The sequence below is a fragment of the Doryrhamphus excisus genome, chromosome 5 (genome assembly GCF_030265055.1).
Source record: "Doryrhamphus excisus isolate RoL2022-K1 chromosome 5, RoL_Dexc_1.0, whole genome shotgun sequence".
Lineage (NCBI taxonomy): Eukaryota > Metazoa > Chordata > Actinopteri > Syngnathiformes > Syngnathidae > Doryrhamphus > Doryrhamphus excisus.
In genome coordinates this window covers 9187004-9200860 of record NC_080470.1, presented here as the reverse complement: position 1 = coordinate 9200860, position 13857 = coordinate 9187004, and the positions used below count along the sequence as shown (strand labels likewise).

Sequence of the window (13857 nt, the reverse complement as noted above, 5' to 3'; positions counted from 1 at the left end):
TAAGAGCAGAGTGAAAGGGCCAAATGGGACGAGAAGAGGTGAGTGGGAGCTAAGACAGGCAGAGTGGCAGAGACAGGAAATGTGTGATTCAAACCACCATATCCACTTCCCCTCTTTATCCTGGTCCAGCGGCCAAGCTCACCAACGTAGCCTGACTGAACAAACATGGCCAGGCCGCGCACGCACCACCACTGCCCACAGCCACCAGCGGCACACCGCCGCTTGCATGACATCACCGCTATTTGAAGACAATTACTGTAAGGGGAGATGCAGACAGTCTGATGTGGCCCATTTCACAGCCGGCCTACTGCTGTTACTGTGTCCAGAAATACCACACCAGTAACACACACACACACACACACAGACACACACACACACACCTCCACCTTTTGCTTGCCAGACAGATTATAGGTTCTCTGTAAGTAAATCCCCTCCACCGCCGCCACACTCAGCAGAACCAGACTGTGGGCTTCTGTATCAGTCTGAGGCCGTTCATCACCTGAGTGGAGACGAGAGACGTTTTGTTGCCCCACAGCAGTAAATCTCCACTTTACACAAGGTCCGACACAGCTTTACTTTCTCATATATATATAAAAAAAACCCTCCAGGGTCCGGTGTATTTGTTATTTCAGGGGCTTCGTAGTGTTTTCTCCAGACTTGATTGGAGGTGAAAATGCATGTGGGGTATCCCCATGGCGGCTGTATGACTCCACTGACATTACACCCATTGAGGCCTTGTTTAACACTGGGATCAGACACTCACTTTGATGAAACAATAAACCCTTTTTTTTGGGTCGGGGGGCTGTGGAAATGTGATTACATTTTATTTTCTTAAACTTCATGTCTTTGCCAGCTGGGTCTGCTCTGGAAGCTAAATTGGTGTATACTTGATACAGTAGGTGCCACCAGACGGCTTTATGTGACATAAACACATACGGTAGAAAAATTGTTGCCAAAAATGTTAACACACAAAATATTTTTATGGTTTTACAATTATAATTTTACCTGCAGAAAACACTCTGAAATGGGATAAATAAACATTTACGCTTACTGTTACCACCAAAAACACAATGTCATAGCGTTATTTCTTGAATTCAGTAGTTTCTTACATCAAGTGTGTTTTTCTTTTGATCACAGCTATAGAAATAACACAAAATGGGGCCAAATAAAGATGTGAGTCCTAGCAGTTTGATAAAGAAGGCAAAACAAAGCAATCCCTTTCATTCCTTTCCATTCATTTACCATCATTTCTGGTAGATAAGCCATACCCATTAAATTTAGACAGATAACAGATTTCTACATATATAAGCCCAAGTCTACGTCATAAAATGCACATCAAATGCACAGAAATAAGTTACACAGAAAGATTTTTAAAACCTTTCATAAAATAAATATTTAATAAAAAAATATTTAAATAGTACACAATAGAATAGAATAGAGCATGTAACATAGATATCAGGACCCTACCGGAAAAGTCATTCATTGCCTTCTAAAACCACAAAAGTCTTCCTCTTTGTGTGTCATAATTCCTTAGTCACACACGTTGTCGGTCTCCCTCTCTTTCAGTGTGCTCTGTGTCCTCATCTTCATCTGGCAATACTCCAAAACCTGTTGATGACACTGTTTTTTCTGCTCGACGCTGAAAGGATATACCAACAGACTTGTACAAAAGTTGCACAAATAGCCAAATCCATTACATTTAACTCAAAAGTGGCTTTATATGCATTTCTTCGTGTTTTCAATAATGGAAGATTGCAACTACCAGGTTGACACTGTGCGTGCAACGCGATCGCTGCACAAATCCTTATACGTACCCTCTTTGCAATCTTGGCGGTATATTTATGATGTTTGATTGAATCACATTTGATTTTAGCATAAATTTTGCTTGTTAGTGGTTACTCAACGAGATCGACAGGGTTAGCAAACACAGAGAAAGGTGGCTTCTCTGCATTTTTTTGGTTGTTTCCTGAACTTTTTTTTGGCCATTATGATGATCATAGTAATAACATTTTTGCAAAAACTTATTTGAACAATTAGTAGTAGTTCTGAAAAATACAATATAGTAGTAGAAGTAACGTTCCTTCCCAGAACACACAGTACATTTTGTTCTTTGAGTTGAATTGATTGAGAAATGGTTTTGTTATTACATGCTGGTAAGAAAAGGAGATAAAAATAATCTTGTCTAGTCATTAGTTCTGTTTGTCAGACTGAACCAGGCTTGTTTTGTAATTAAAATAAGAGCCATGCATCTAGAGTGAACAGCCTGAAATGATTGCACTCTGCTCCCTTTATAGCGGCTCGCATCCAACACTATCCGACGTGTAATAGCTTCTCCAGCAGCATGAAACATTTCCACGGCCGATATCAACCATCTTCCTGATAGACGTGCTCCCTTAGAGATGCTCACTTGAATAAGTGTGCGCAATAAAAGAGAGGCCATAAAGGGAAAAAAAAAAACACACGTGGAGACCATACAAAGGAGAGAACAAATACGACGATCATCCAAAAACACATAACATTTAGAAGATGCTATTGTTTTTCCAGGGGCCGTGAACTGTGCAGCATGCAGCTTTATCAGCTGAACATACAACACATGATACTTGTTTTTAAAAATGTACTCACCACTACCTGGCCTGGTGACGCATTCACAAAATCTTGTCCAAAGCTGTAACACAGCCCATCTCAAGAGTACAAAGATACAATCCCTCGCTGCATTGTAAAAGACTCAAAAGTCAGCAGAAGTCAGACCTCAGACTGTAAAAAAAATGCAATGGGATGCCACTTAAAGTAGTATTTGCACATGATGAAGCACTGTGCAACACCAAAAACACTTTAATGCAAGTATCTTCAAGGTTTTCTAATCTTTAGACAAATGGTGAATGACTTATGGCCACCCGTGCCCCTTCAAAGACATTTACCTTGATGGCAGTCAAGTTTACCCATTTTACAGACATGTCTTTGTCCCCTAAATGTGAGTATCATAGTTGGAAAATAGACAAAGAAAAGCGTATTTTCAATGGTACGTTTATCTTCAAAGCCCTGGCAGATGGCTCTCAGGACAAGACCAAGGTTATTTTTATGGACTGTCACTGTGAGTTGAATTGTCACCGGAGCACAATGAGTCTCAAATGCCACATGCAGGACTGAGATGGAGAACGTGAAGAATGTAGAGAATGTGCTGGAGCACTGCAAGTATTTTTTTATTGTCATTTATACAGTGGTAACTTGGCATGCGAGTGTCCCGACTAACATGTTTTGTTTTTTTTTAATACAAGCTGTCTCTCAGCTGCGAACTAAAATTTGGGTTACGAGCTGCTAGGCAGGGCCGAAGACGGCTATTTGGAGGGCTTGTGTCACCTTAATATGTGGGGACAGAGGACACACACAACGCTCAATGAGATAGTAATAAAGGCTTGCAAGGGATGTTATTATTATTATTATTATTCATTCATTCATTCATTTTCTACCGCTTATCCTCACAAGGGTCGCAGGGGTGCTGGAGCCTATCCCAGCTGTCTTCGGGCGAGAGGCGGGGTACACCCTGGACTGGTCACCAGCCAATCACAGGGCACATATAGACAAACAACCATTCACACTCACATTCATACCTATGGGTCCGGTTTCCTCCCACATTATTATTATCATTTATTAACAATTTATTAGTGTTTATGCTTGAACTGCTGTGTTCATCAAACAGAATAAATGGACAAAATAAAACATGCTGCATACTTCCATACTGATATTTGTAATGTAGTTTACCTTACCAGTGTCTACTGGTTGTACATTGAGTTTGTTTGTTTTATACAAGAACAGAATGTTTAGGAACAAAAATTAGCATAAAGCAAACATATTATCCAGTCTCATGTTCATAGGTGTATTAAACATGTTAAAATAATCTTTCAAAGGTATGCTTATTTTAGATTTTAAAAATGTATTTTTATCTGCATTAATTCGACTTTAACTATGGACAAAATACGATCAATTAACATTACATTTTTTAATCGATTGACAGCCCTAATTTGAATTTAGCATGAAAGATGTGCAGCATCATAAAAATAAAAAGCTAGCTGAATAGACGATGCTTTATCTGCATGGGAAATTGAATTTGTATGGTCCGTCTCCTGCTTCTGTAGCCTTACTATGTAACACCATCTGCCTTTTGCGGCCCTCAGGGGCCACAAGGGCCTCGTCTGGATTTCCATTGAGACCACAACATGATTGCAATAACTGCTGCCGTCTCTTCAACTTGGATTCCCCACTTTTGTAAATAGGCTCCAGAGGGAGATGACCTTATTCCTGTGAATTTATTAGTGGGTGTAGAAGTGTGTAAGATGTCCTTCGGGCTAATTTTATTAGTGGAATTAATTTAGCAAAGCCAAAACCTGAAGCTGGAATATTGTGAGTCTCCGTCAGCTAAACCTGCATGAAAGGTTCTGATTACGTTGACACGGCACACTGTCGCCTGCCACGGTTTATGACTTGGATTGAATTGTTCATGGTGGTTATTTTTTGACCACAGTATCCACAGATACAGATAGAGGGAAGCATCCTGTTGTGAAGGCACAGGTATTTGTTCCTGGAGGTGGCACGCCTGGCATGTGGCTTTTTGTGAAGGGGGCATATCAAATAACATGCGGTGCATAAGAATCATTTAAGTCTGATGGATACATACCAAATATTTATTGCCTTACAATATCCCTTTCTATTTTTCTCCCCTGTGAGACTTTGGCCCTCGTTTCTAAGCATCAGATTCTATTTTTGCTCTTTTTCCAGGCCTACCCGCTCAACTCTCTAGCAAAGAAGCAGCCGACAGTGCTGGTGATCTGCGGACCGGAACAAAACGGTTCCATCGGTCTGGTGTGTGCACGACACCTGCGCATTTTTGTAAGTATTGTGCAGTAAAACGGAGGTAATCTACTGTATATATATATGCAATTTTGAAACGTATAACATTCATTCATTCATTCATTTTCTACCGCTTTTTCCTCACGAGGGTGGCGGGGGTGCTGGAGCCTATCCCAGCTGTCTTGGGGCGAGAAGCGGGGTACACCCTGGACTGGTCGCCAGCCAATCACAGGGCACATATAGACAAACAACCATTCACACTCACATTCATACCTATGGACAATTTGGAGTCACCAATTAACCTAGCATGTTTTTGGAATCCGGAGAAAACCCACGCATGCATGGGGAGAACATGCAAACTCCACAGAGATGGCCGAGGGTGGAATCGAACCCTGGTCCTCATAGCTGTGAGGTCTGCGCGCTAACCACTAGACCGCCGTGTCGCCACGTATAACATATTTAACAATAAAAAATATGATCGCTCAATGTGGATTTTGCATTTGGGGCAAGTGGATCAGTGCCCCAGGAGAGTTTACAGTGTTACAGTGAGTTCCGTTCTCATCTCTACAGAACAGTAGCAGCATGCGACGTTCAAAAACAGGTGCACCGCACCTAGTAGATGTCGGGGCCAAGAGGCTGGGGGACTTGTAGCTGAGGAGTTAACAGATGGGCGTGGCTGTCATTGCCTACTGTATGCTCTGTCCTATACGCTGTCACCGAACGCCTCGCCTTTTTGTCCCCTTTCAGACAGACCATCCCTCACTTGAATATCTGTACATTTTATGTCGTTGTGCCTACCTACTTTCAGTAGCAACGCTGAACGATCACATTTTGGTCAAGATCTACAGTAGAACAAATTGTTCTGGACAAAAAAAAAAAAAAAATTATAGGTTTAACTAGCATCAAGATTAACAGTCTCCTGGAATATAATTCCGACTCCTGTAAATGTCTCTCCTAGCAGTTATCCCATTACCCTCTCGGCAAGAGCCCTCAGACAGTCATGACATCACGCTGTTGTTACTCTCGTTAATACCGTCTGCACGTGACGCTCCTCGGCCAAAATGTGATGTCATGTTGAGCGTCATGTCTGCCCCTCAGGCCTCACATGCGCTGATATTTCAGGACAAATTGTTATTTTTGGAGGCGGGTTTGAGTATCAGACATAAAAGTGTAAAAGGATATGCATCTTTGATTTTTACAATTGAAATTATCTACAGACTTTACCATATGTCTGTCGTTCATGTGATTTATTGGTGGTTAAAACGGTTAGATGGACTTTGCTTACAATGGTACGCCGTGTTGCTACCATGAGTCATGTAACGCATCACTTATGCTGCCATCTTTTCCTCCCTCATTTTTCAATCTTACCATTTGTCTTTCCTTGCATACTTTTCTGCTCCTCCGGGACCACGTTTGCCATAGTTTGCACTAAGAAGAGAAACTCGATCGCGTTGCCCCGAGAATCGCTCCCCTGGTGTTGGCGTGAGCATGAGCGTGAGCAGACAACTTTAAGATGTTAGCAACATGTCATATACCCACCAATTTTAATTACTAACTTGGTTTTATAGAACACCTATTCAGCATCTTGCAAAAGTGAGTTCACCTCTCACATTTCAGCACCCATTTTAATAAGTATATCTTCTCATGGTACGATATTACATACATTAGAATAGTCAGAGTACAGCTTGTAAAGCAGTGTATATTTACTATGCACTCAAATTGACTCAAAATGAAGAAATAGTAACAAGATAATAGTGTTTGGCATTGTGGTGGCAGCATCATGGTCTGGGGCTGCATGAGTGCTGTTGGCACTAGGTAGCTGCGGTTCGGTAAACTATTTATCCATTCATTTTCTACCGCTTATCCTCACAAGGGTCACGGGCATGCTGGAGCCTATCCCAGCTGTCTATGGGCGCAAGGCGGCGTACACCCTGGACTGGTCTCCAGCCAATCACAGGGCACATATAGACAAACAACCATTCACACTCACATTCATACCTATGGACAATTTGGAGTCGCCAATTAACCTAGCATGTTTTTGGAATGTGGGAGGAAACCAGTCTCACGAGAATATGCAAAGTCCACACAGAGATGCCCGAAGGGGGCTAACCACTCGACCACTGTGCAGCCACTGCGCAGCCGGTAAACATAAGTAGTAAACATGAATTCCGACATCCACTGTGACATTTTGAAGCAAAGCATGGCAGTTTGAAAACATGATAATGACCCCAAACAGGGCTGCAAGCTGTGACGATGCTAGTATGCTGACTATAATAGTGAACTGTAATCAGAATGATTTGATTAAAGCTACGACTTTAAAAAAAACATTTCAACAGTCATCATACTGACAGGCAACATGCGTGTTTAAAGATTTGTGTAAAGGTCAAAGATCACAGGTGCTTCCTGCTGAACATCACAGAACGCTAGTTTCATGGGCATCTGGATTTCTACTCTTCCCCCGTCTATAAGGCAGCCATTTATTCAGGAAGCAGACAGCAGAAAACCGCAACTTGTCGAACATCGGTGGACGTATGCGTCTCCAGCTACCGATCAAATGTACTGTGCGTCGTTTTTCCCCCCCACACCCCCCAAAAAACTGGCTTGATGATTACATAATCTGTACCATCACTTTCATTTTGTCGTGACATTCAGGAATATGAGCCGACCATCTACCACCCAAAGCGATCCTCTCATAGTCTGCACCAGGATTTCACGGTTCAGTGTGAGAAAATGGACATCCCTTTCCTCTCTTATCTACCCACAGAGGTAAGCGTCAATTATAATAACTCAATTTATTTTCATACTTTGACACATTTGCAAGGTTCTTAGGACAAAAGTGGACTCCACCTTCATCTGATCGTCAATTGGACCTATATAAACCACTACCCACGCCTCAAAAAGTCCCATTGGCATGTTTTTTATTTTTTATTTTTACAGGTCCAGCTCATAAACGACGCTTACAACCTGGTGATTGATGCAATGCTGGGACCCCAGGATGACTCTGTCGACATTAAGGAGCCCTACTCTGGGATTCTGGTCACTCTCAAGCAGGTCAAGATCCCCATAGCTAGTGTGGACATGCCCTCGGGTGAGTGTTTTAGTTACAGTTTTTCCTCGATTGTTTACACACAATTTGTGATGCCTGAGACACAATGACCACAACATATAACCAATGCACCAACTCCATGAACCAAGTCTGCTAAACTATAAGCACAATTCCTTCAGATCTACAACACACTTTTTTTCCAAAACACTACACACAATTCTCTGAGTTTTGGCACAATTGTCATGAAGTAAAGATGGATTTTTTGTTGATGATTATTATTATTTCTTGAACTGAAGCTGTATGCATTTAGATGCAGACCACTGTATGTGGAACTTTGTGTTGGCTGTGATGAACACTTCGTAGATTTTTTTTCTGTGAAAAATAAAAATATATATTTCTGTGTAATTTTGTGTTCTGAGTAAAAAAAATACCAAAAAAAACAAAAAACATTTTGCAAGAAGTGTCACACTGAACACAAAAAGGCCAGAGTCATGATGAATATGATGTAATCACAGTGTTTTACACTGGTTCATACAAATGTTTCTTCATAGAATGGTTTGTGTGCATCATTTGGAGACAAAACACCATTTTGACAAGAATGAAGACTGTTTTGGATGTAAAGTTTCATTTTGCAGGAGAATTGAGGGGTTTTCAGAAATGTGTGAGTGATTTTTTGATTTGTGTGTAGAGTTCTGAGAATATGAGGCATCCTTTCAGAAAATGTGTTTAAACAATCGAGAAAAACTGTAAACTACACAAACAAAAGTTGACTCTGTAATTTTCCATCATCCAAAGAACTTGGTCCACCATTCAGTCAAATCATTACAGCTGATTTTGCTTCACTTGGTATAGTTCTTCAGTGAATCAATGAAAGACTCTGAGAGTAGAACTGTGAACTGATTATGTGATGCACTCAATTGTAATCTGATGCATGTTCAAATGAAATTAAACCATTACCATTACCAGTATTGTATAGTCTTTATGTATTGTCTGTCTGATAAATGTCCTCATCCTCTTGTTACCCAGGTTGGGATGTTGAGGAGGCAAATCAGGACGGGATAAGCCCAGAAGTGCTCATCTCGCTGACAGCACCAAAGAAATGCGCTACGAGTTTCTCGGGCAAGCATTTCTTGGCCGGACGCTTCCTGCCTTATGATATCCAGAAAAAGTACGACCTCAACCTTCCAGAATACCCGGGCACAGACTCTCTCATCGAACTGTAACACTCTGGGAAACATTTTGAGAGCCAGTTAGTCCATTCTTTACAGATGAAAATGTCTCATCCGTGTGTTTCGGGATTTAGCCGCATTTAGTGTTCAGGGGCAGTAGGGGGATTTACAGTAGAACCTGTGACCTGATATCTTTTTAGGGAGGTGTTTCTGTGTCAGTCTCTGCATATAAGAACTGTAGCATTATACATTTTGGATTTGGATTGTTTGATACTGAAGTGTGCTACTGTTTATTTTGTTTGTTGAAAAATATATTGATCAGTTTGCATTATTTTTATTTCTCTTATTTGCTTTTACAAAAAAAAAATCTTGTTGTCTAATAATAAAATATCAACTTAACGGCTGGTCGAGTTCCAGTTTTGTCAATGATTTTTTTTTTCAAATACTGTTTTCACCCAAAAATGACCTAGAAAAAATAGTCTTATATTTGGCATCTAATGAAGTATCCCCGTAAGTCAGAGCTTTTCTTCCTGCCTCTCACACACACCAGTAACCTGGAACTCTGAGCCAGGTATTTAAATTTAATAAATACTTAATACTTAAAAAATAGTTAAATCTATCTACTCAATTGGAATTGGCAATGAACCCCTCCAGTTTGAATCCCACCACTTACTAGTTTTTCTTCTTATTGCTTCCTTACTGGGTTTGAATTGGTAATAAACTGGCATGATCAGCCAAGAAGCTGCTCCAGACAAAAAATATAGACGTGTCATTAGAGAGTGCAGAGCTGCTGGTTTTAATAACCGAGTGAAACTCCTTAATGAGTGAGCTCATTGGTGTTTATGTTCAAACAGGAGCATCATTTTAATGTTAATACACCAAATCCAACTGTGTTGATGTTTGAGTGGGTGTTAAAAAAGTAGGAATGTCATATTTCCACTACTTGGTGGTATTAAACTGTCAGCTGACAAGCGTTTTTGAGAAATACGACTGAACACCCTGCGGCGCTGCTTTTAATGCCTGTCAGGAAACAACAGACTTTTGCAAAAGAATACTTTACTAACAATCTTCAGTTGTCAGCTGCCCGAGGAATTTAATAGCTGACCATCTCATTCACAATACTTTCATGATGACAACTGAGGTGTATTATAAAGAACTTTAAACAATTCCAATATCGAACTATATGATGATGGTATCTATTGTCGGAACGAGGCCCAATTAGGCTGTGGCCAGAACATTAACACTGTAATTAGTGACCAGTGTAAACATGACCTCACATTGACTAAACAAAGTACACATGGAGCTAAGTCATCTCAAATCCAGATAGCTGGAAGCCACTGGGATGAGTGGCTTTGTTTACAAAATTCTGGTACATGATAGTGAAAAGGCCTTTGGGCTGCTTACACAGCTGGACTTTGGTATGTCGGAGTCATCTTGCTCAGTGTAAACAACAGCGCTATGTTTTAATAATGTAATACATGTACGGTGAAAATTAGATATACAGTGTCTGGTAAATGTGATTTATAATACATGACTTGTGTATTGACAGTATTTGTTTCTAATCCCGGACATCAGACATTTTGGCCTTGTTGTATTGGTGCTAAGCTAAATGGTAAAACACAATCTAATATTTATTTACAATAAGTTGTTCTATAAACACAATTTTAATCCCCATATCAGAGTAACACAGATAAATGCATGTAATCTTTGCAATAACCGAGGCTTTTACCAGCTACATTCCTTATAATTTGTACTTCATGTACTTCACACAACCATATTACACATAACTCATAAGCGCTTATCCTGCCTGAATGATCCTAGGATGTATGATCCTAGGATCCCCGAAGGCAAACAGGTCCTACGCAATGGGCCAGACAAAGTTGGATTGGAAAACCAGGGTGGTGGCCCCCCTTTTCAAGAGGTGTGACCAGAGGGTAGGTTCCAACTATAGGGCGATCGCACTCCTCAGCCTCCAGGAAAGTCTATTCCAGGGTGCTGGAGAGAAGGGAATGACCATGAGTTGAATCACCAGTTCTTGCCCAGTTCTACACACATATATGGGTACTGGAGGATACATGGGAGTTTGGATGTTTGCATGTTTACATGTGCTTTGTCCTGTTGCCATTTTGTCCTTGGTCAACCGGAGCAGGAGCCTGGCTCACATTGCCAACAGTTAAATCAAACCTGTTTCTGGTTAACACTGACCTTCGCCAAGGCTGCCTTTCTTACAGATTCTGTTCTGAATTTTTATGGACAGAACTTCAAGGCGTAAAGAGAGCCCAGTTTGAGGGTCTTAGGATCTCATATTTGCTATTCGCAGACGAGGTCCTGATGGCCTCATCAAGATGTGACCTTCAGCGTTTACTGGGCAGGTTTGCGGCTGAGTGGGATGCTTCTGGGATGAAACTTTGTACTTCCAAATCCGAGGCCATGGTTAAGTGCGGCTTGCACCCTTCGGGTTGGGACTGAGGCCTTACCCCAGGTGGAGGAGTTCATGAATGAGAGAAGGTAGGAATGTGCAATCGACAGACCGATCGATGAAGTGTCTGCAGTAATGGGGTCGCTGTACCGGACCGTCATGATGAAGAGTCAATTTACCGGTCAATTTAAGTTGCCACTCTCACCTATGGTCATGAGCTATATGAGTAGGCTCTGAAAGAACGAGATTGCCAATACAAGTGGCGAAAATGAGTTTCCTCCGTACCCGGGAGGAGCTCAGAGTACACTGTTGCTCCTTCACATCAAGAAGAGCCAGATGAGGTGGAAGAAAATGGAAGGGAATGGAAAGGACATCAAACCACATGACGACACTTCCACCCTTTGGCAGCACTTCACGATGCAATCAGGGACAGTTAAAAAAAGGTTTTAAAAAAAAGTGAACCAGACCTGTGCAGACAGAACAAGTCAAAGATAGCAAGAGGGATTTACAAAAGTAAACTGTCAGAAAGTGGCAAATGTGAGATTTTTTAAAATGGAACTGCTTTAAACAGTTGACAGTAAAACAGCTGTTAAATAAAAAATATCCATCCATTTTCTATGCCGCTATCCCAGCTGACTTCGGGCGAGAGGCGGGGTGCACACTGGACTGGCCAATCACAGGGCACATATAGACAAACAACCATTCACACTCACATTCATACCTACACTGTAAAAAAAAATCAAGTTGACTCAACTTAAAAATAATTTTTAACCTCGGTGCCTTAAAATTTTGATTAAATCTAGCAAATTATTTCAGGTAATTTCAACTCACAACTAAGTTTCTCCAACTTAAAAGTTCACGTGACTTATTGCTTTGTTTTGGAAACTTTCTTTATTAGGTCAAATAAACAAATATTTTTGTTGCATCAACAATAGAACTCAAGTAATCTCAACTCACTTTTGATTTAGTCGAACTAATTAGCTCAAGTAAATTCAACTCACAATTAAATTGAAATTAATTGAAATAATTTGTTACCCTGATTTGAAAATGAGTTGAGATTACTTGATTGACATTGTTGATACAACCAAAATATTTGGTTATTTGACCTAAAAAAATGAAGTTCCCACAACAAATCAATAAGTCACGTGAACTTGGTCTTTTAAGTTGGAGACACTTAGCTGTGTGTTGAAATTACCTGAAATAATTTGCTAGATTTAATCAACATTTTTTAAGTTGTGTCAACTTGGAATTTTTTTACAGAACGTATCAGCTTCTTAAATGCAGTAGTCGGGGTTGAAATCTGACACAAATCATAACAACGAGAAATGCCATGTTAAATCAACTATTTTGTTAAAAACAATAGGCTACCAAACAGAAATTTGCATTAAAGTCAAAAAATGTCTGGAACAATTTATTTTGAAAACATTAATGAAACTTTAATGTTTTGTCTTTAAAACATTAAAGGCAACACTTTAAAAATGTGTGTGTGCATCTACGAGCATCACAAGCAGTGAGAACAACTGGCTGCCATTTCAGACACTTTAACACATCTGTTTAAATTATTACCATCTCTAAACAAAGAAACACAATGACAGTCTGTGTGTTTCTTAACATATATCAGTGTGTGGGGTGATATTTGTGATGGGTGTGTGCGTGTCTGTGCGTGCATGTACCCATAGACAATTTGGAGTCTCCAATTAACCTAGCATGTTTTTGGAATGTGGGAGGAAACATGCAAACACAGAGATGCCCAAGCGGAGATTCAAACCCAGGGCTTCCCGAGCTCCTGACTGTGTGGCCAACATGTTAATCACTCGACCACCGTGCATAACTGATGATTATGTAAAATGCGTACATGTCAAATGAAATATGTAATTTTTCATACAACACCTTACAACCTAACCTTAGCCCAAACCTGACCGAAAGTAACCCTAAACGTAACAACCAAAGCCCGTAACATGAATCGAAGCCCAACCATAAACCTTAACCCTATAATTGTAAATTCTAACCGTAACTCCAAGCCATATTGGCTGGTTTGAGGCGGTCGTTTATGTCTATGGTACCAATTCAGTGGCCGTCCAATTGTCTTGGGGACAAAGCTAACTGTGAACTGTGAAGTGGTCTTCCAGAGCACTCCAAAGGAAGGAGACAGAGGCAAGAATCCACAAATTGACATGATTTGTTTTAGTAGTAAAACAGTACATGAGTGTACATGATTTTGTCAGTGGCTGCTGAAGTGTAAAATCTTTTATTTTTAGCATCCACACCCACTGCTCTCACGTTTCATTGTGAGTGTCTCATAAAACACCCCCCTTCTCCCCCTTACCTTTTCGTGGAAGATGATACGAGGCTCCCAGATGTTGTTTCGGACCGACCAA

The 13857-nt window shown here is 40.6% G+C and overlaps 1 protein-coding gene across 1 annotated transcript in view; it reads left to right on the top strand.

The window, feature by feature from the left end:
* yjefn3 (YjeF N-terminal domain containing 3) overlaps window positions 1-9437 on the top strand; it is a 36468-nt gene extending 27031 nt beyond the window's left edge. Inside the window, exons 3-6 of the mRNA XM_058073220.1 lie at window positions 4774-4884; window positions 7498-7611; window positions 7783-7933; window positions 8918-9437. Of these exons, the coding sequence (XP_057929203.1) occupies window positions 4774-4884; window positions 7498-7611; window positions 7783-7933; window positions 8918-9114 (573 nt within the window). The 3' untranslated portion in view covers window positions 9115-9437. The remainder of the gene's footprint in view (window positions 1-4773; window positions 4885-7497; window positions 7612-7782; window positions 7934-8917) is intronic.
* Window positions 9438-13857: the final 4420 nt, after the last annotated feature.